The 23,024-nt window shown below is 38.0% G+C and overlaps 1 protein-coding gene across 5 annotated transcripts in view; it reads left to right on the forward strand.

Annotated features, from left to right (window-relative positions):
* LOC131954786 (CTD small phosphatase-like protein 2) overlaps positions 1-22,322 on the forward strand; it is a 45,870-nt gene extending 23,548 nt beyond the window's left edge. For 3 of the 5 annotated variants that reach the window (XM_059318567.1, XM_059318566.1, XM_059318562.1), the window contains exons 2-12: positions 14,074-14,226; positions 14,586-14,745; positions 15,358-15,477; positions 15,934-16,035; positions 16,614-16,962; positions 18,050-18,161; positions 18,482-18,568; positions 18,835-18,977; positions 19,396-19,522; positions 20,180-20,275; positions 20,508-22,322. In XM_059318567.1, the coding sequence (XP_059174550.1) occupies positions 14,095-14,226; positions 14,586-14,745; positions 15,358-15,477; positions 15,934-16,035; positions 16,614-16,962; positions 18,050-18,161; positions 18,482-18,568; positions 18,835-18,977; positions 19,396-19,522; positions 20,180-20,275; positions 20,508-20,570 (1,491 nt within the window). In that variant the 5' untranslated portion in view covers positions 14,074-14,094 and the 3' untranslated portion in view covers positions 20,571-22,322. Of the gene's footprint in view, positions 1-10,438; positions 10,458-14,073; positions 14,227-14,585; positions 14,746-15,357; positions 15,478-15,933; positions 16,036-16,613; positions 16,963-18,049; positions 18,162-18,481; positions 18,569-18,834; positions 18,978-19,395; positions 19,523-20,179; positions 20,276-20,507 lie in introns of those variants that run through there. The other 2 variants (XM_059318568.1, XM_059318565.1) reach the window with 2 other exon arrangements.
* Positions 22,323-23,024: the final 702 nt, after the last annotated feature.

The following is a 23,024-nucleotide window of genomic DNA, read 5'->3' on the forward strand; positions in this document are numbered from 1 at the left end:
CGTCACAATACGCAAATCTTCATTGTGGATCTAGTTGTGTTCTCTACAAGGACCGGGAAAGGGGGTGATGGGGAGGAAGAGAAAACTTACATCAGAAATGTCAACGGAAGAAATCGTGGCCCGGCGTCGTTGCATTGGCATGATGAAATCACATCCAATGATAACTCCGTACGTTTTCATGAGCATGCTGATAAAACAACGCTAGGATCCAACCTTTCCCTCTCCTCCCCCAGGCCTTCACACCCGTCCCTCGGTGCAAGATAATCTTGCACTATTAACCGGAGGGAACAATCAATAGAACTGTCTTAATATTCCCATCAGACGAGGATTCGGACCGTGTTTACGGCTTGTGTGAGACTTAGGAGGGGTTCAGTGCGGACGACTGTCGGTCATTGGAGGGTCTTTGGTCATCTTGGTCAGTGGAAGGTGTTTGGTCATCTTGGTCAGTAGATGGTATTTGGTCGTCTTGGTCAGTGGAAGGTGTTTGGTCACCTTGGTCAGTGGAAGGTGTTTGGTCGTCTTGGTTAGTAGATGGTATTTGGTCACCTTGGTCAGTGGAAGGTGTTTGGTCACCTTGGTCAGTGGAAGGTGTTTGGTCGTCTTGGTCAGTAGATGGTATTTGGTCATCTTGGTCAGTGGAAGGTGTTTGGTCGCCTTGGTCAGTAGATGGTATTTGGTCATCTTGGTCTGTAGATGGTATTTGGTCGTCTTGGTCAGTAGATGGTATTTGGTCATCTTGGTCAGTAGATGGTATTTGGTCATCTTGGTCAGTAGATGGTATTTGGTCATCTTGGTCAGGACAAGGTATTTGGTCGTCTTGGTCAGTAGAAGGTGTTTGGTCATCTTGGTCAGTAGATGGTATTTGGTCGTCTTGGTCAGTAGATGGTATTTGGTCATCTTGGTCAGTAGATGGTATTTGGTCATCTTGGTCAGTAGATGGTATTTGGTCGTCTTGGTCAGTAGATGGTATTTGGTCATCTTGGTCAGTAGATGGTATTTGGTCATCTTGGTCAGTAGATGGTATTTGGTCATCTTAGTCAGTGGAAGGTATTTGGTCATCTTGGTCAGTAGATGGTATTTGGTCATCTTGGTCAGTAGATAGTATTTGGTCATCTTGGTCAGTAGATGGTATTTGGTCATCTTGGTCAGTAGATGGTATTGGTCATCTTGGTCAGTAGATGGTATTTGGTCATCTTGGTCAGTAGATGGTATTATCTTATCTTGGTCAGTAGATGGTATTTGGTCGTCTTGGTCAGTAGATGGTATTTGGTCGTCTTGGTCAGTAGATGGTATTTGGTCATCTTGGTCAGTAGATGGTATTTGGTCGTCTTGGTCAGTAGAAGGTATTTGGTCATCTTGGTCAGTAGACGGTATTTGGTTGTCTTGGTCAGTAGACGGTATTTGGTGATCTTGGTCGGTAGATGGTATTTGGTCATCTTGGTCAGTAGATGGTATTTGGTCGTCTTGGTCAGTAGAAGGTATTTGGTCATCTTGGTCAATAGACGGTATTTGGTTGTCTTGGTCAGTAGACGGTATTTGGTGATCTTGGTCAGTAGATGGTATTTGGTCGTCTTGGTCAGTAGATGGTATTTGGTCGTCTTGGTCAGTAGATGGTATTTGGTCATCTTGGTCAGTAGATGGTATTTGGTCATCTTGGTCAGTAGATGGTATTTGGTCATCTTGGTCAGTAGCTTGTATTTGGTCATCTTGGTCAGTAGATGGTATTTGGTCATCTTGGTCAGTAGACGGTATTTGGTCGTCTTGGTCAGTATATGGTATTTGGTCATCTTGTTCAATGAAAAGCATTTGGTCACCTTAATTAGGCCTACATCTTAAAGAGTTTTTTTTTTTTAATCAAGTTAACCATAGTAACGTAGACTACCTGTCGGTCTGCACTCTTATCGATAAGGTGAAAATGTGCCACTAGGTGCCGCAGTTCTTTGGTCCGACTTAGCTTGTTTGTCTCACCAGCAGCCGATTCTTCATCTCATTTTTACTCACCCCAGAGCTGGCTAGGAGCTCATGCTACGCGCACAATGCGATTCACCGATACCGTCTACGCCTCTGGGCATCCCGTTCCAGCACCGTTAATTCCTTAACTGATCTGCCGCGAGTCATTTTTCGATCATCCAGATTTCTATAGCATTTCATTGCGCAGTGTTTGTCTAGTGCTGTTGTAGTTAGTTGTCTTAGGCGTTATTCTCCTCCTCTTACCCTTCACCGCCTTTTATTTTTAAATTATTTTGTTTTAACTTACATTTATGTAGTTGGAGTACTTACATTACCAATGTATTTATAAGACATCGTCGATATTTGTAAATGAAGTTGTGTATACTTGGTTGGTTTATGTCTCCGCTTGGTTTTTCCTCGCAAACAAAAAAGGGGGAGGGGGTTCGTGTGATTTTTACAATCTTTTATTTAACTTGCTTTCTCGTGCTCAGTGCTTTGTACTTTTCTTTATAGTAATTTAAAGAATAGTGCATTATTATATATTTAAAGAAAATCATTTATTTTCTACTTTTTATGGAAGCTTATTATTCAGACGTTTTCTATTATTTTATTTAATATGGATGTTGGCTAAGTCGTACTTAGTCATTCGTTTGGTTTAACGCCAGAGCTTCTATACAGAGTGATAAGATCTAATTTGGCGCCATGTTCTATGTTGTGTACGGTGACGTGGTGTCAGGCTTGTGCCAGTATTGTTACTTCCTTATGAATGAAAAAAAACGTTTCGATTCGAATCTAATGTTTTTTATAGTGCGGGGGTGTTAGGATTTAAAGGTGCGTATTTTTCTGAAAGAAGACTTAAATAGATATGATTGCCATTGGCATATTTTATATACAGTGCATTGGTTAAATTGTATAATTGGTCCTTATATAAATGAAAAAATTCATAAGAAACGTTTTAATAACAAGCTTTTATGTAATAATGCACTAAAAAGTAGAAAATAAATTTATAAGCTACTATTTAAATAACTATACAGAAAAGCGTGAGTCTCTTTCTAAATATTATACACTACTATTTAAATTACTATAAAGTAAAGCGTGGGTCACTTTAGTATCTATTGGATACCTTTACTAATTTAGGAAAAACTGTAAACATCTGACTGTTATGTTTTTGTGTAGTGCGTTGGTGCTACGTTTACACACATGACCTTATGAATGAATAACGTCGAGACCGACGACCGCGTAATGTAAACAGATCCGCTGTATTGTAGTTTCGTACAAGAGAGCGCGACTTGACGTTGAGGTAACCCCCACACGTGAGATCAATGCAAATGATCGTTGAACCAAACACCACGCATGTATGTGCACCAGATAGCTCGCTATTTCTTCCACTTGACTGAACATTTTGTAAGTGGATTATTTCTGTAATTGCTGTTATAGTTATTAATGTATCATTGATTGCTTGCACACTTTGTTTGCCATTTTTTTTACATTTTATGAACTCGGTAGATTGTATTCAATGCATGCTTATCTTTATTTACTACTTTAGCCCCCTAGTACTAATCAAGTCCTATAGGGCTGGTAAGTAGGACATAAACCAGTTATATGGCTCATGCAGGTTTTATTGAGCCGTAGAACTGGTTGGTGACCTACTTACCAGCCCTATAATACTAACCCTGACTCTAATCCTAATAAAAGCGATACAGCAGTAAAGCGATAGGAAACATATATATATATATATATATATATATATATATATATATATATATATATATATATATATATATATATATATATATATATATATATATATATATATATATATATATATATATATTGTACTTTGTACTCTCCGCGTTATTAGCAGATTGGTTGTACAGAACCCGAAGCTAGAATATAGCCTTGAATTTAACCCTACCCTAATACTCCCCATGCCCCTAACTTTAGCCTCAACCCTGACCTTTAACTGCGATGTCTGCAAATGGAAAAGACGTTTCCATAAAAATAAAAAAATAAAAATGTACTTTAGAAGGCCTAAAACTTCAAAGATTTAACTTGTATAAAAAGAACACAAATACACTAACCCTTCGCTAGAGAGGACTGGAATTGAACCGATTAGCCTATCAATATCATTAGCCCTAGGCCGCGTTGTATAGTTTCCATCTCTTTGTACGTGCTCTACGTTTCACCCTGCGATTCTATCCACTTGGCCTACATGATACGTACCTGTTAACTGACGATTACGATAAGGTATTTCTAAAAAACCGGACCGTTACGTTGGATACCGTATCGTATAACGCGGCGATTCGCCCGAATGTTGCTCACAGCGGTTGCAAAAGCCGCCCGCACGCGTACCTCTTTGACTTGGAGATATTGATTTATTGAGCGGGGGATAATTGGTCGGAGAAAGGTATTGTAACAGGGGCCTCCCAGCTATACTAGGCCAAACAATAAGGGGGGGGGGGGGTGGTAACAGATGCGGGTTTGTGCACAACATGGATGTGAGGGCGGGTCTGGTTTCTTTTTTTTTCTTGATAGGGGGGGTCCTTTTTGTTAGTTTATTTTTATATTATGAAATCATGTTAAACACATTTAAAAAAAAATTCAAAACAAATCAAATAGGTCTACTTGTGATCTATATAACGAAACAAGTTTATAAACGTGTGTACTTAGCTCAAATGTTTTTTTTTCTGTTTTAGTTTCATTCTATCGTTAACTTGAGCTTGCAACATACTTTTTAGGTACAAAATTGTTCGTTTTTCGCTTTACTGCCATATTTCAGCAATTCGATTTTTAAAATAACTCTTTCTATTCACTTGTGAGCTAATGAATAGTCTACAAGCTTGTGTATGTAGTAGTTGAAAAAAATAATTATATAGTTAAAGCCTATCTCTAGTCGTGTGCAATTTAAAATAATTTTCCCTGGTAGGCTTATATATTAAATATACTTAAACACTGAAACAAACAGTCTATTGACTACACACGTAAATAATTTTATTCCAGCTTTTTAAATAAAAAAAAAATTCAGCTTTTTATAAGTCAAACCTAAGCCGTATTATTGTTGTTTTTATTTTAATGTAAAATTAGAAGAAGAAAAAACGTATTTACCCTGTTTGGCGAATGATATATTTTCATGTATTAAATTGGATCGCAAACAGCACTAATTAGTTGTGGCTTATGACCTAATTAAAATATTTTTTTTTCTTTTTGGCTTAAGCAAAGCTCGGTTTCTCATATCTTGTTGACTTTATGATACGCCCCACCCCTCGGCCCTAAATAAGCACACACCAATATATTGATTAATTATCGTATTATCGTAATATTAATTAGTCGTGACAGTTGTGTTTGGGAAAACTGATTAGAGCTGGTAAACACTACTGTATCGGCTTTCTTGACTGGGGTGCACTGGGCTCCAATAATGTTCGTTTTTTTATATATTTGATTTCGAGGGGGGGGGGGGTCAAATTTTTTTTTTTTTTTTTTTTTTTTTTTTTTTTTTTTTTTACAAATTCTGACCTTACTGTTTCTAGATAGTTTTACACTTCCATAATAATCACCATTTAAAGATAAGACGAAATTGGTCACACAAAAAAAAAACAAATAAAAAATACACCTTTTGGTGAAGATCCCATCAGATGGTGACGTGAAGCGCCATTTTGTTCATTGAGTCAGCTGGCTGGTACTGTGTTGGCTCATGGTTAGATAGTGGTGTTTGTCAACATTTCTCCACTCACACTGGGTCATGTTTGTCAATCTTTCTTCAGTCATAATAGGTCATGTTTGTCAATCTTTCTTCGGCCATAATAGGTCGTGTTTGTCAATCTTTCTTCAGACATAATAGGTCATGTTTGTCAATCTTTCTTCAGCCATAATAGGTCATGTTTGTCAATCTTTCTTCAGCCATAATAGGTCATGTTTGTCAATCTTTCTTCAGACATAATAGGTCATGTTTGTCAATCTTTCTTCAGCCATAATAGGTCATGTTTGTCAATCTTTCTTCAGCCATAATAGGTCATGTTTGTCAATCTTTCTTCAGCCATAATAAGTCATGTTTGTCAATCTTTCTTCGATGTTTTAAAAACGATGCAGACTATAAACGTACACACTATTTGTGTAAGGCCGCCATATTGGAAAGTCATTGTCTTTGTGATCGTATGATAGACTGTTGCTTAAACATCGTAAATCTTAACCTGATAAATCTGTTTTGTTTCTTTTTATTCTGCCGTCAATGACCCACAGTATTTTTAAACTTGCCCAAAACAGTCTTATTTGTTTAAATTTAAAATTTCCTGTGCTGAAAATTTGGAAATACCCCTTTTACAGAATTTTAGTTTTACAGCGATATGAATGATAGCGATGTTGTTTGTATGTTTGTCGATTGATTCCTGGCTTGATAGTTTGATGGGCGTAATTCATTTTATTGTGTTGAATGATCTTACAGAAATATTAGAACACAGTGGGGATTGAGCGCTGTAATCAAATTCACACGAATACGTGCATCAAATAATGTTGTTTAAAATGTTGTTTATATAATAACATTTTATAAAATAAGAAATGTTATTTGTAAAATAGGGTTATTTTTATTTATGTTGATGCCATTAAGGCACAAGAACAGAATTGAATCCATAGATTTTTATTACATGCACCGTAGTACAGAGCTAATACGGTTTGTACATTTGGACATAAATGTGCTGAGCTTGTTCATTTCGATAAAGATAGAAAAGTTAACCATTATTAAGGAGTATACTGTTACACTATACTGGAAGCTTATATGGTGGAAGAATAACGCATTGTGCAAATAAAAGGTTTATTCATTTTACTGTTTGCCGCATCTTTACGGATATGCAAACAAGTTACTGATTTCGGCTGAGCCAATGGTCGAACAAATTTTAAGTGTAAAAACTCCTTTTTTAAATTAATTCTTTAAAAAATAATAATAGGAACTATTTTGAAAACAAAATTACGTTTCACTCTACGCTTTTTACAGTAGCAAGATCCATTACCAAACCAAAGGAGCCACCGTGTTTTGTATTGAACTGTAAGAGCCGCAGGTTGCAGACTATAGGGGAAATCGATTAGGTCCCATTTCCTGGGCCTCCATATGCACTGTGGTGAATGACATTAACAACATAGGAAAATCAATTGAACTCTAATTATAAATTTAAAGGAAATGTATTATTACTTTTTTAAATAAAATATCTCTCCTATCTCCTTTCTCTCTCTCTCTCTCTTCCCCCCCCCCCCCCCCCCCCCCACGTATTCCTTACCACGCCCTATTTCTCTATTGTTGTTGTCAGTACCGTATGGAATACTTGGTGCCAGAAGATGACATAAGCCCCGCGTAGTCATGATACGTAACAGTAACCCTCACTCGCCGTCGTTGTTTATCGATTGCTTTTGTCTTGTGTGGTGATGTCGGCCGATCACGTTTTTTTAACGCTGCCGTAATACAATTATTCTGTCCAGATTTATGTCCCGTATTTTCATTGGTTGTAAATATTTAAAAAGCACGGTTTTGATTATATGACCGCGTGTTTTAGCGGCGGCCGTTTGTGCCATCCGATCGTAAAACAACAAATTAAAACATGGCGGGAAATGGCCGCGTTGTTTGAACTAACGTACCCAGCCTTCCCGCGTGTTGCTGAAAATCAATCAACGATAGGGGGAAGGGTGGGGGAAAACAGGGGCAAGCCACTCTAGTGTTCAATGACTGGCCATGACTCATTGGGTGACTGAGCTATATTTAGAAGATTGTAGATATATACGTGGGAGGGGCGGCGGTTTGCTATTGTGTACAAGTTGAACTAGTTGAATGGTAGTAGTAGATCTAGTAGTAGTAGCAAATAAAAGTCCATCAATCATACACTTTTTTGTATAGCGCCACATCCCTATGTTACTGTTAAAAATTAGTGGAATGTCAGAGTAATAAGCGTGATAAGAATCATATGAATCTTTTCAGTTAGCCTTTTCGCATATATTTTCAATCAGTTAAAAAAAAAGATGTGTCGTGGCTGTGTTTAGGACTATTTCCTTCAATCCACGAAGACAATCTGCGTATTACGTCTGCGAGCTGTTGTCCGGACAGCGAGCGCGCGGTCATAGGGCTCGCGGACAAAAATAGAGCTGATCTTCGCCGGGAGGTCGGAGGTCACAACTCGTTGAGGGCGTTACGTGAATGACGAAATTTTACGCAGACATTTTCTTGGGTGTTCTATCGAAAATGCAACCACTGGTATGATTGGTTAAAATGTGGAGTAATTTATGCTGCGTAAAAAAAAAATGGCAAGAAACAATGTCTGAATGAAGCAGGCGCTAGCGTCTGTAAAAACGATCTAAACTTAAATGCGTAGAAAAAAATCTTCGTTTCTGCCTTATAACTTCTTCTTCTTCTTCGTTCTTAATTATTAGTGTTGAAGGGGATCGAGATTTGTCTGCCGGTTGGTTTGAACTAGAGACTGTTCGAATTTATCAAACATGAACTTTTTGCCGACTCGACCACGCCTCCAACACAATTAAGCGTTACGTGTCAACTCCGATTTCAGCCTGCTTTTCTGTTTGGATTTGCTTCCATAGCCTTTGTCCAACCAAGAACACACTACAAGGCAGCAGTTGTTTAATTTTGGAGTTGTCTCTCCTAGAAGAGTGGCTGTCCCCAGCTAACGAGCCTCATCTGCCCGAGGGTTCGAACTCGTGACTTTTTGGTTTAGCAACCATGAGCTTTACCGACTCGACCACGCCGACCCCTTGCCTTATAACACCTAGACCATTTTTTTAGTGTCTGATAGGTTTAGCGTTAAATTGTTTTAAAACATGACATGCTGCTAGCTATTTTACATATCGTATTCTAATAAACGAAATAAACTAACACCTAGTCCTAACCTTATCATCCCTATAGTTTTGGAGACTGGGAAAACTATCAGAGCTTTGTAATACAAAGGTGTCTTTCCCCATGGGATCGCTACTTCCTTGTTTAACCCCAGACAGAAACTACTAACGTAATATTAAACGCGGAGTCCATTTCACCGTAAGCATTAGATGCATGTAAGTATTGTAAGTAAATATTAAAGAGAAAGACTACTATAAAACTGAGTCACTGTACTGTTATACGCTTGCATCAGGTGGTGACTTGACAAGACCTATAATAACTGACGTAAAGATTGCTAACATTGTTAAATCCGTATTATCTAATGTAACTTATGACGGGAGATGTGTGTAAGGGGGGGGGGCGAGCTATCTTTACATGGAATACTGCGTTACACTGCAGCTGAGATACAGCATGTCAAAGGGAGGTAATTTTTCCCCATAGTTTCATAAAGGGACATAACTGTTACCTTGACAGAAATAAACTTACCTTTGGTTTATTGGGAAATGAGGGGGGGGGGGTGTCTTTTAAGAGCGGTTGCGTTTTTTTGTGCGTCGTTTTTCATTGCCTGAGGTTGTTAAAACTGCATGCTGGCAACCGCCCGATAATTAATTAAAATAAAAAAAAAATACACAGAAAATAGATGTTAAGTGTTTAAGCCGTGGGAATCAATATACAGACATAAACATTATGTGTGGTTAGCTACGTCTTTAGCTTGTCAATATACAGACATGAACATTATGTGTGGTTAGCTACGTCTTTAGCTTGTCAATATACAGACATGAACATTATGTGTGGTTAGCTACGTCTTTAGCTTGTCAATATACAGACATAAACATTATGTGTGGTTAGCTACGTCTTTAGCTTGTCAATATACAGACATGAACATTATGTGTGGTTAGCTACGTCTTTAGCTTGTCAATATACAGACATGAACATTATGTGTGGTTAGCTACGTCTTTAGCTTGTCAATATACAGACATGAACATTATGTGTGGTTAGCTACGTCTTTAGCTTGTCAATATACAGACATGAACATTATGTGTGGTTAGCTACGTCTTTAGCTTGTCAATATACAGACATGAACATTATGTGTGGTTAGCTACGTCTTTAGCTTGTCAATATACAGACATGAAGATTATGTGTAGTTAGCTACGTCTTTAGCTTGTCAATATACAGACATGAAGATTATGTGTAGTTAGCAATGTCTTTAGCTTGTCAATATACAGACATGAAGATTATGTGTGGTTAGCTACGTCTTTAGCTTGTCAATATACAGACATGAAGATTATGTGTGGTTAGCTACGTCTTTAGCTTGTCAATATACAGACATGAAGATTATGTGTGGTTAGCTACGTCTTTAGCTTGTCAATATACAGACATGAACATTATGTGTGGTTAGCTACGTCTTTAGCTTGTCAATATACAGACATGAAGATTATGTGTAGTTAGCAATGTCTTTAGCTTGTCAAATTAGCTTCCATTTCGAGATTACACTACAAAGAGACTTTTTTTTTATATAGACATACAAGTTAACTCTCAAAATAAAAACACATTAAAAGAAGTCGAAAATATTCTACTACTATTTTGAGAGACTGGAAATATTATGAAATGACATCATATAGTGAAGCGTTAAAGCACAAATAAGGTCTGTTTTAGTCTCTATTTAATCAAATTATTGTCAAGGCAAAAACCCAGTCAATGTGTCACAGGGATTTCCCTTTCTATTAATACTAATAGTTTCGCTGTCTGTCAAGAACGCTCTGTCTGACAAGAACGCTCTGTCTGACAAGAACGCTCTAGAGAAAACACAAGCAAAATAAAAACATGCACAGTAATTCGAAAAACGAAATATGACGTCGACACATTTAGCGTAGAGTAGGACATAATCTCAAACCAGAGAGTGCACACAGTAATGTAATGACGTCATTGGTTCTACATTGAAAAAAAGGAAATGTTGTCTAATCTAAATGGTTTGCGTGAAGATTTTCTTGCATACAATTCTTCGGGTAGGGGCGAAGCCCCACCCCCCGCGTAAGAACGTCTGAGCCCCCCCCCCCCCCCTCCCCAACTCAAAAGAAATTTCCTCATCGATACTCTATAATAAAATTACCGCCTAATTAATGTGTCTAATCTAAAAAGTGGTTTTCTTGCAATGGGACGGTAGACATGTTTTTTTTGGGGGGGGGGGGGGGGTGTGTGGAGGGGTGGGGGGGTGTGTGGGGGTGGGGGGGTGGTGTGTGGGGGGGTGGGTTGGTTTCAGTGTTTCTTTCAGACTTTTTCCTCCCCGGAGAGGGGTGGGGGGTACTTGAAATTTTCGGGGGCGGGGGTAGAATTTTCTGGGAGGGGGCGGACACTGGAAAAAGTATATAATTATATTTCGTTGAATGGGACGGTAGACATGCTTTTTTGGGTGGTGGGGGTGGTGGAGGGGTGGGGAGGGGTGGTGTGGGGTGGGGTGGGGGTGGTGTGGGGGGGGTGGGGGTGGTGTGTGGGGGGGGGGTGGTGTGTGGGGGGGTGGGTTGGTTTCAGTGTTTCTTTCAGACTTTTTCCTCCCCGGAGAGGGGTGGGGGTACTTGAAATTTTCGGGGGCGGGGGTAGAATTTTCTGGGAGGGGGCGGACACTGGAAAAAGTATATAATTATATTTCGTTGAATTGGACGGTAGCCATGTTTTTTTTTTGGGGGGGTGGGGGGTGGGGGGCGGTGTGTGGAGGGGGTGGTGTGTGGGAGTGAGGGGTGGGGGTGGTGTGTGGTGTGTGGTGGGGGTGGGGGTGGTGTGTGGTGGGGGTGGGGGTGGTGTGGGGGGGTGGGGGGTAGGGTGGGGGTGGTGTGTGGGGGGGTGGGTTGGTTTTAGTTTAGAGAAAAGAGACAGCACTATCAGCCTAGCGCCCGTTGTACCCTTCCTCAACGGGCCATTTTTCTCGTCTATAATAATAGTTTCGCTGTCTGACAAGAACGCTCTGTCTGACAAGAACGCTTTGTCTGACAAGAACGCTCTAGAGAAAACACAAGCAAAATAAAAACATGCACAGTAATTCGAAAAACGAAATATGACGTCGACACATTTAGCGTAGAGTAGAACATAATCTCAAGGCGGAAAGTGCACACAGTAAAATGACGTCATTGATTATCGCGTAAACATTGAAAAAAAGGAAATGTTGTCTAATCTAAATGGTTTGCGTGAAGAGTTTCTTGCATACAATTCTTCGGGTAGGGGCGAAGCCCCACCCCCCGCGTAAGAACGTCTGAGCCCCCCCCCCCCTCCACAACTCAAAAGAAATTTCCTCATCGATACTCTTTAATAAAATTACCGCCTAATTAATGTGTCTAATCTAAAAAGTGGTTTTCTTGCAATGGGACGGTAGACATGTTTTTTTTTTGGGGGGGGGGGGGGGTGGGGTGGAGGGGTGGGTGTGGGGGGGTGTGGGGGGGGGGGTTGGGGTGGGGTGTGGGGGGGGGGGGGGGGGTGGTGGTGTGTGGGTTGGTTTCAGTGTTTCTTTCAGACTTTTTCCTCCCCGGAGAGGGGTGGGGGTACTTGAAATTTTCGGGGGCGGGGGTAGAATTTTCTGGGAGGGGGCGGACACTGGAAAAAGTATATAATTATATTTCGTTGAATGGGACGGTAGACATGTTTTTTTTGGGGGTGGGGGGTGGTGGAGGGGTGGGGGGGGGTGGTGTGTGTGGGGGGTGGGGGTGGGGGGTGGTGTGTGTGGGGGGGGGGTGGGGGTGGGGGGTGGGGGGGGGGTGTGGGGGGGGTGGGTTGGTTTCAGTGCTTCTTTCAGACTTTTTCCTCCCCGGAGAGGGGTGGGGGCACTTGAAATTTTCGGGGGCGGGGGTAGAATTTTCTGGGAGGGGGCGGACACTGGAAAAAGTATATAATTATATTTCGTTGAATGGGACGGTAGACATGTTTTTTTTTGGGGGGGGGGGTGGGGGGTGGGGGGGCGGTGTGTGGAGGGGGTGGTGTGTGGGGGTGAGGGGTGGGGGTGGTGTGTGGTGGGGGGTGGGGGTGGTGTGTGGGGTTGAGGGGTTGGGTTGGGGGTGGTGTGTGGTGGGGGGTGGGGGGTGGTGTGTGGGGGTGGGGGGGGTGGGGTGGGGGTGGTGTGTGGGGGGGGTGGGTTGGTTTTAGTTTAGAGAAAAGAGACAGCACTATCAGCCTAGCGCCCGTTGTACCCTTCCTCAACGGGCCATTTTTCTCGTCTATAATAATAGTTTCGCTGTCTGTCAAGAACGCTCTGTCTGACAAGAACGCTCTAGAGAAAACACAAGCAAAATAAAAACATGCACAGTAATTCGAAAAACGAAATATGACGTCGACACATTTAGCGTAGAGTAGAACATAATCTCAAACCAGAGAGTGCACACAGTAATATGATTATCGCGTAAACATTGAAAAAAAGGAAATGTTGTCTAATCTAAATGGTTTGCGTGAAGAGTTTCTTGCATACAATTCTTCGGGTAGGGGCGAAGCCCCACCCCCCGCGTAAGAACGTCTGAGCCCCCCCCCCCCCCCCTCCCCAACTCAAAAGAAATTTCCTCATCGATACTCTATAATAAAATTACAGCCTAATTAATGTGTCTAATCTAAAAAGTGGTTTTCTTGCAATGGGAAGGTAGACATGTTTTTTTTTGGGGGGGTTGGGGGGGGGGGGGGAGGGGTGGAGGGGTGGGGGGGGGGGTGGTGTGTAGGGGTGGGGGGTGGTGTGTGGGGGGGTGGGTTGGTTTCAGTGTTTCTTTCAGACTTTTTCCTCCCCGGAGAGGGGTGGGGGTACTTGAAATTTTCGGGGGCGGGGGTAGAATATTCTGGGAGGGGGCGGACACTGGAAAAAGTATATAATTATATTTCGTTGAATGGGACGGTAGACATGTTTTTTTTTGGGGGGGTGGGGGGTGGGGGGGCGGTGTGTGGAGGGGGTGGTGTGTGGGGGTGAGGGGTTGGGGTGGGGGTGGTGTGTGGTGGGGGGTGGGGGTGGTGTGTGGGGGTGGGGGGTGGGGTGGGGGTGGTGTGTGGGGGGTGGGGGGTGGGTTGGTTTTAGTTTAGAGAAAAGAGACAGCACTATCAACCTAGCGCCCGTTGTACCCTTCCTCAACGGGCCATTTATCTAGTGTGAGTCAAAGAGTAAGTGAGATGTGTATAGTTTCATATCAAACAGGATCTGACCTTTCAGTGGGGTTCAACTGGAGTGTATGTGTTGTTGTGTGTTGTTTTAAGAAGTCAGTTTATGGAATATGAACTGTAGAGTTTGTTTATTTTTGTTGTAGATCAAGTGAATAATTAGAGCAATGCAGCTCCGCATCAAGGCGGAAGATGTGGCCCCTGTTGGCTTTGAGCAGGGGGCAAAGACAGATGACCACCTGACCACACCGATGGGGAGGAAGAAACGCTTGATCAAGTGTCGTGACAAAAATGCTGTTGTAAGTTTCACGGATTTTTCTTAGAGTTATATACTCAAATTGTGCTTTGAGATAGTATTGTATTCTATTCACTAGCAAAAAAAATCAAGTTGTTACTTAAAAACTAAGTTATTCTCTCAATTTCAATAACAATGTTCATCACATTAAGTTTATTTGTTTTTTTTTTAATAGAAATTGATTTTTATCACTTTAAAGCATGATAATTTAATGCTCTTGATTAGGCATATATTATTTTAGTGTATTTTGCTTAATACAGATTGATGTATTTCTCTTTAAAAAGTTAAAATGATTAGCTCCCTATACAGTTGTATGATATTTGCGTATTTTGTTATAGGTCTATCAAAATTCTATATTTCCAGAACAAGCAGGTTACGCTAACCTCTGGCAAAAAGTTGCGCAAGGAGAAGACACAAGAGGTGAAGATGATGAACGGGCTGACCAAGTGCAGTCCTCAGGTGAACGGGGACGTGGACCTTATAACCTCCACCCCACACCAGCCCTCTGCAGCAAGGCGGAAAGGTATGACACCATGGTCCAGGTCTCTCAGTTCTTATTGATGGTCCCACACACACACACTAGTAATTTAGTATACATGGAATAGCAGAAAACAATATACTGAAAATACTTAATGTTTGTTTACTTCTTACTCAAACTTACTGGTTAGATGTACTCAGTTTAACTGGAACAGCTATTATAATTTAAGAATGCCTTTGGGATATGATTTGGGTTAAATCTGTAGTTGAGGTATCGTCAATGTTCTCTCTAAGAGGAAAAAGCTAATGTGCAACTTGTAATTTCTGTGCGCGGTGTTCTAAAAGTCTTATACAAGGATATACGTATTTTACAAAATTTCTGAGCGGCAGCTCAAAACTACTGCGCGGCCACGCAACCGCGCAGCTTAGAGGGAACATTGGGTATTGTTATGTGTGATAAGAGTTATACACGTTTAGGTATTTCTAATACAATTGTTTGTTTAGTATGTAAAGTGATCTTGCATGCAATATTCCCTCTAAGTTGCACATATGCTAAGTTTTTGTTAAATACATTAAACCTTGTATAAGTAACTTTAGAGCATCACACTCACATAAAGATGTGTTTTCTCCTTGTTTATAATGTATTATTTTTTTCCAGGTCGGAGGCCTAAGTGCAAAAAAGCAGATGAAGCTGATATTCCAAATTCTAGTCCACCTAGGACATCAGTGCTAGGCACCATTTTCTCACCTATTTATCAGCCATTTCATGCACATACAGGTAGGCTGTTGCTATTTATTTATTGCAGAATTAAATTTAAGCCACTGATAGCTGTACAATTATTATTTTTTTATTAGTACATAAATTTAAAAATCTAGGAATAGTACTTCACTTGAAGGGGAGATAATTTAACTGCATTTGGGACTTCACTTTTTATCATGTAAAATAAAACATGAACTATGCCTACTTATATTAGTACATAACTAAATAGCTCCACTGTGCAACAATTACAGGTCTTGTCTACTCTTAACTGACTGAATGAGTCATGCCATAAAAAGATCATACTTTATCTATGAAAAACAGAAATTATTCTTGTATAAAGATTAGCTGACTCCTCCCCTTTTTATTTTTAATCCCAAAGTAGCTCAGTGATTTCTGTCCTCAAGATGCTAACCCTCATTGACACTGGTGTCCCTTTAGCAGCCTTGACCTTGCTTTGTTTATCTGAACCCACAGACCAAGAGTGCAGCAGTTCAGTGACAGACCTGGAGGCCATAGCCAGGGTGCTTGACCTGGATGATGTCATGATAGAGACAGTGATAGAAAGTACTATTTCCAGTGGGTTGGCTTTTCTTTATTCATTAGGGAAAATTCTTTTGTTTAAAATGTGTTCTAGGTTGTGTGTCGGTGGTATTCTTATAAACAGACTAGTTGTAACAGTCAGATAGCCTTAATAACTTATAATCACAATGTTGTAGTGGTATGTATATAATGCCTGACTTAAAAGATAGTAATTTTAAGATGAGGCAATAGTGATAGGTTGTCTGGGTAATATTTTTATGATATGGGGTTTTTTTTCATGCAGTGTTACGTTAGTGTTGTTAAAAAAATGTTGATGTTGTGTAATTAACTTGTTTATGTTATGTCGGTGAGAAATCTGTTTACATTGTGTAGGTAAAGAAAATGTTTATGTTGTTTAAGTAAAGAAAATGCATATGCTGTTTAGATAAAGAAAATGTTTGTGTCGTGTAGGTAAAGAAAATGTCTGTGTTGTGTAGGTAAAGAAAATGATTATGTTGTATAGGTAAAGAAAATGTTTAGGTAAAGAAAATGTTTATGTTGTATAGGTAAAGAAAATGTTTATGTTGTTTAAGTAAAGAAAATGTTTAGGTAAAGAAAATATTTATGTTGTACAGGTAAAGAAAATGAGGATCCCACCATGGACGTGTCTCCAGAGGCTGACTGCAAAGAGCTCCTCATGGTGGAGGACAACAACAACAACAGCAGCAACAACAACAGCACGACCACAACCATCGCTGCCACCAACACCGCCACCATCTGCAGCAGCCACCTCCACATGGTGGCCACCACCAGCAGCACCTGCAGCGTGGAGATGCACAACCAGCACAACCACCACATCTACCACAACCCCGGCTGCTGCAGCACAACCATGGGAGTGCAGACGGCGGAGTGTGGGACGTACGTCAGTGAGGAGGAGGAAGGATCTGAGGAGGGTTATGAATGGGATGCTGAGTTACAAGACCCGTAAGTTTATAAATGTGCTATATGAGCAGGGTCCGTAGTGGACCTTGAATCCTTGAAAAACCCTTGAATTCCAAAAAAACATCTCAAGGCATTGAAAAACCCTTGAATTTCCCCAAAAATGAGCAAAAACCCTTGAATTTTATAGGTAAACCTTGAAAACCGTGCGAAAATCGAATTTAAAAAAAAATTTCAATTCTGATGGATCTAAACTTTTTCTAACTTTTTTTTTTGCCGTGGATCTGCGTTAACAAATGGAAACTGAATCAGCTTAGTGTGACCAAGTTCTGTTTCAATTTTCAACATTCATAGATACATGTACTCTAAATGGTTGTCTATCTAAATCTAATTGAGAACATGATAGGCTGGACATTTTTTTCATAGAACAGCTTGGTAGCAAAATTTCTTATGTGAACATTTGGAAAATTGTTAGAGATCTATTGCTTCTGTCACATGGTCAAGCCAGTGTTGAAAGAGGTTTTTCTGAAAATAGAAGTTGGAGGAGTGTCATTTGACACCATAGATACTGATTGCAAAAGGGATTATGCTGGACTCTCAGACAATCTCCTGACTTAGATAATTTTGTAATAACACCAACATTATTTCAAAAATTGTGTGTGCAAAAAACATACATCACCCTCATTGTAATGCCCATTAGTGGTAGTTTATACCTTGAAATTCCCCCCAAAATCACCTTGAAAACCTTGAAAAAGCCTTGAATTTTCTTTTGGGATTTGGCTATGGACCCTGTATATGTATATGAAATACTCTTGCTGTATGTGTGTGATACTTGTACATACATCTGTGTTGTATTAATAACTTCATATGTGTGTGGTATCGGCTCAAGTCTGATGACAGAAGAAGGAAACTGTGACAGCTGACCATATTATTTCCCTGAATGCCGAGGTCATTGAAACAGATGCCTTGTATTTGGATTCATAGTGGAAAACAAGATGATAATGATCTGATATGCCCAGTTGTCAGCTTGTAGCACTCATAAGTGTTTGTCACTCATGTATAGCAATCCTGGGGCTCATCCACAGCTCACTGTGAAAATGGTTTGAACTTAACAGCAACAAAACATTTTCAGGTATGCCATCATTAGAAGCTTACCTCCCCTGACAGATGAACTGAGGGCCAGAGTTCCAGCCCTTCCATTGAAAACTCGCAGCTCACCGGAATTTTCTTTAGTGCTTGATTTGGTAAGTTCACTCATATTTATTTTTTTGTAAAAAAATTTCAAAAGGCCTCTTAATCAAACTCATCTATTACGCACTAAAACTACTACAACGGTTTTTCAATGCTTCTCATTCTTAGTCCCTCACATCACAAAATATTTTGTATAAGCTTATATTTACACATACAGTGGGAGGAACTATAGAAAGAATTTTAAAAATAAATTTCACTACTCTGAAGTTTGTGTTTATTTTTAGCAATACATCATGGATTAGCTGATTAGCACAATAGGTGATTAAAACTTAATTTCCAGGTGAATATAATTTGTTGATCTGTTGTCTTGCAGGATGAGACTTTGGTCCACTGTAGCTTGACTGAGTTAGAGGATGCTGCATTTTCTTTTCCTGTTTTGTTTCAAGAGGTTTCATATAGAGTAAGTATTGTGGTAGAGTTTTGGTTACGGAAATTCTTCTGACCCCTATTATTTTATGTAGAGTAAGTTTAGTATTCTACTAAATTTTCATGGGAAGAAGCTGTTTAAAATCTTAGTTTTTTTTTTTTAATCCATCTTTTATCATCAGAGATGCCTGTTTAGTTCACAACCTTTACTATTATACTTAATACTGTTTTTATTGTGCAAACGTTAACAAATGTTATCTGTTTTATCTGAATGTCATGTCTGTTTCTTAAAAAATCCAGGTTTTTGTGAGAACAAGGCCATTTTTCCGTGAGTTTTTGGAAGCTGTGTCACAACACTTTGAGGTGATTCTCTTCACAGCATCAAAGAAAGTTTATGCAGACAAACTGATGAACTTGTTGGATCCAGAGAAAAAGCTCATCAAGTAAGTGTTGTATGATCAACCTTCAGGCCACTTTGTAACTGTAGCATGTAGTGAAGACATTGAACTTTGAACTTTTTGTTGGATTTGAACTTCTGATTTAAAACATGACTAGCAGTTATGTTGCAGTATAAAAACAAAAATATATCAGAAAAATAAAATCAATTATTGAAACGTCAGAAGATGAGACATAAACAACATTCAGTCTCATACAACTATATGTCAAATTTCTTAAGTGTTGTCATTCCCCACCCCCTCTCTTTGATTGGGTCTTAAGAAGGGTCTGTAGAAGGCTTTGGTCTTAAAGGCTTTTAAATCATATTGAATTAAGTGACATTAACTTTTACCACATAATCAACATTTATGTATTAAAGTTCCTGTAACATACCATTGTTACTTGTATGTGTGATTTGTCTTCTAGGCATAGGTTGTTTAGGGAACATTGTGTGTGTGTCAATGGGTACTACATTAAAGACTTATCCATACTGGGACGTGATCTAGCTAAGACTGTTATTATTGATAACTCACCACAGGCATTTGGTTATCAGGTGAGTTGGCTTTTTAAATAAAAATTACATTCTGTATTGTAGGTCACTCCAGGGTAATTTAAAACCGTTTAATATAAGGGAATTAAGTTTAGAAAATATTGAGATGCTTTATAAATTAAGATAAAAAACTTAGATTTGGGGTATATTTGGGATAAGCTAATAACACTTTTCTTGACCTCATGGTAAGATTTTGAAAAACTGCTTTGCTTGTGTTCTGAATATCACAATTAAAGGGGGATAATTTATTTTAAAAAAAATCTTTTTGCCAAAATTGACCAGGAAAAGCTATTACCAAATAGTCTTTTTTTTTTTCAAATAACTTTTTAGTTTAGCAAACCATTTTTTATAAAATAGCATCAAACATGGCATTCTAATCAGTATTTAAATAAAAAAAAAGTTAATAGACTATGCAAATTTTAACAAGTGCTAAATACATTAAGGCTAACCTTCTGTTAGAATTGCACAAAGAACATTTTAGAGAAGAGCACTTTTTTAAAAAAAATCTAAGGTATATATTTTTTTTTAGCTGGACAAGATATGTTTTTTTCAAAACCAACCCAAATTTTTTCAACTATTTGAAGATAACATTACTTCCACATTACGGTAATGTTCCTATACTTATTCTCTTATATTAATAATAAATTTCAATTTTTTCAGCTGGACAATGGGATCCCTATAGAAAGTTGGTTTGTAGACAAGGATGATAAGGAATTGTTGAAGGTTCTTCCCTTTCTAGAGGAGTTGCGAGTTAAGGTAATGATGAATCTCTGCTGTAACTTTTACATAAAATTGAGTATTAATGATTAGGAGCTCTCACTGTGTACTATTGCCCTCCCTCATGAATTTTTTTATAAACACTACCTTGAGTTATTTTATTTTTTTAAGCAAAAATATAACATGGTGTTTATTATTATAAACCTCTAGAACCAAGATGTGGGATTTTAAACAAAAATATAACATGATGTTTGTTATTATAAACCTCTAGAACCAAGATGTGAGACCACAGATCAGAGATCGCTACCGCTTACACACGCTACTTCCACCATAAAGGCGGCCACTGTCGTATTCTCATTAGAGGGGCAGCCATGCGAGGTCAAGGCATGAACAGGCAAAGGAAAACGCAAGGACCACTGCAGCCGTCAGTGTTGTTTCATTTTTATTTCAATTGTTTGTTACTACACTTTGAAATCTATTTAAAGCCAGTCTCATGTAGCTCTCACTCACTGAGTTTAAGGAGATTATAATTGTCATGGTTTTTTTTTTAAACTGTTTGAAGCTACATAACAAATGTTCATGTTATTTAAATTACTGTGCTTTTGTTTGGAAAAAAAGAGTATTCTTTTTGTATTATTATAACAGTAGAGAGTTATTTGTTTTTTGTTGAGTAAATCATTGGTTATTTAGAATAATGGCAATCATTCTCTTTGGTGTGAATGATATGTCTTACTGATTTTAAAATCAGCGATGTAAGATTATTCCCTGAAACAATTCATCTATTATTTAAGTAATTGTTTTTAGCTGTTGAAAATTAATTATTTTTAGCGTTAGGTAATTTAGACCCATAGTTTAGTTTTCCCTCCTTATATTTTTAAATATAATGCAAGGTTTTTCTGTTCAATTATGATCTAAAAATGACAATCCTAATGGTCAGTAAATCTAAATAAAAATTTTTTTAGTTTATATCCTCCAGTATAAATAAATTTCTCTTTCTAAGACAGGGTTTCTGAGTGCCAGAATACCGTATCAAATTTGTTTCCTCTTTCCTAGTATAAAAACACATGTAAAATTGTTTAGTATTAGTAGTATAATTGAATGTTGTGTTGTTGCCCTCCCCTTCCCTCCACACTTTGTTGATGATAGAGTTGTTTTAAACAAAATTTTGTTGATGTTCCTTGCAAACACTGCATAGTTATTTACTATTGGATGGCAGATTTTTAAAGCATTAGTATTCTAAAATAATTTTAGAATGATTTTTAAAAAAAACTATTTAAAAAAATTTGATTATAAGATTTTTATTATCTTTTATTTTTTTAAATATGTATAAATGGTTTAAAATTCTGAACTATTAACTGTGAGTTAAATCTTGTTTGGTTTTTAAAATATATGTGATACTTCTTTTATTTAGTTACATTGTATTTTTTTCTTTATATTATTAATCTATACATAATATATACATATTAAAAAATATATATAACAAATGTGCATGTACAGCAATGTGTGCATTACTTAAATTAATTGAATGTCTGTACATAATATGTACCAAAAATTTCAAACAATTAAATTATGCTTTTCTTTTTTAGCCACCTGGTCAATTGATAACTATATTGTACTGAATTATAAACATTACTGTAAAAATGTGCATGTTGTATAGCAAAATGTATTTCCCAATGCACTACTCCATGCCCGCTCTCCATGTAACTCTGTCAGTGTTGACTAGACCAGACCCTATCTGTGTGTCATTATATTTTATTATTTGGGTGTCACTTTGTTTGTTGTGTTCATTTTCACACTAGAAATAGTAAAGGGAGGCCACTCCAGTTGACAGGATGAGTAACTCTGTCATTAAATTTGATCAAATTTTGTTAACATGGTAGATCTGTGAAAATATACGCATTTACTACACAAGATAGAATGTATTTTTATAATATGATTTCATTATGTGATTATTTTTTTATTGTATTAACATTGTTTAAATCACAGAATTATTTTCAGGGTGGTTTAAAATATTTATAATAGCTGATTATTTTTTACAGTAGTAATAAAAGTAAAGAAAAGTATTTGAAATATCTGTTTTTAAAATAACTCTTTATTTAGCACTTAATTTAATTTTAATTTAATTTTAATTTTTTTTTTCTACAATGCATCAATGGAATCAATTATTTTTAAAATAGATATTTTTTTTTTCCATTACAATCATGGCTTATACTGTACTGAAACTATTTTTGAATAATTTTACTCTGGGTTTTTATTTTTAACAGTTAACTGACCAAATCGACCAAACAACCCTAGGCTATTTAGTGTGAAACAACATCACTTTTAACTTAAAGAAGAAAATAAGTTCTAGACTGATTAAGCCTTTTCTGTTTACTCTGTACATATTCATGTGTGACCAAATAAGAATCTGTTGTACATACAACTGTACAGTGTAAAGTCACGCTTATGTCCCCTAACCTATGGTAAAAAAAGTTCTTTTTGTTTCATGTTGCTGTTTACAATATGCATTCAAAGTTTTAAAATCTGTAAAGGAAATCAATTACAATAGCTTTGAAGTGTGGAGCAAAACCATCCAGATTAAATTATATTTTTTTTCAAAGAGAATTATTGCAGTTATTAGCTTGCGTAAAGATATATATTTTTTTTTTACTTCTATGTGCTCAAATCATAGTATCCCCAATTATGGTTTTGTTTTCAATTTATTAATTTTGCTTAGTCTATATTTATTAATATAAAATTACATTTCTATTTAGGATTAATTTTGTGAGTTAAAATTTCTAGTGCTTGA

This window comes from Physella acuta, unplaced genomic scaffold (assembly GCF_028476545.2).
Source record: "Physella acuta isolate Inbredline_101_S28 unplaced genomic scaffold, ASM2847654v3 ptg001029l, whole genome shotgun sequence".
Taxonomy (NCBI): Eukaryota; Metazoa; Mollusca; class Gastropoda; family Physidae; genus Physella; species Physella acuta.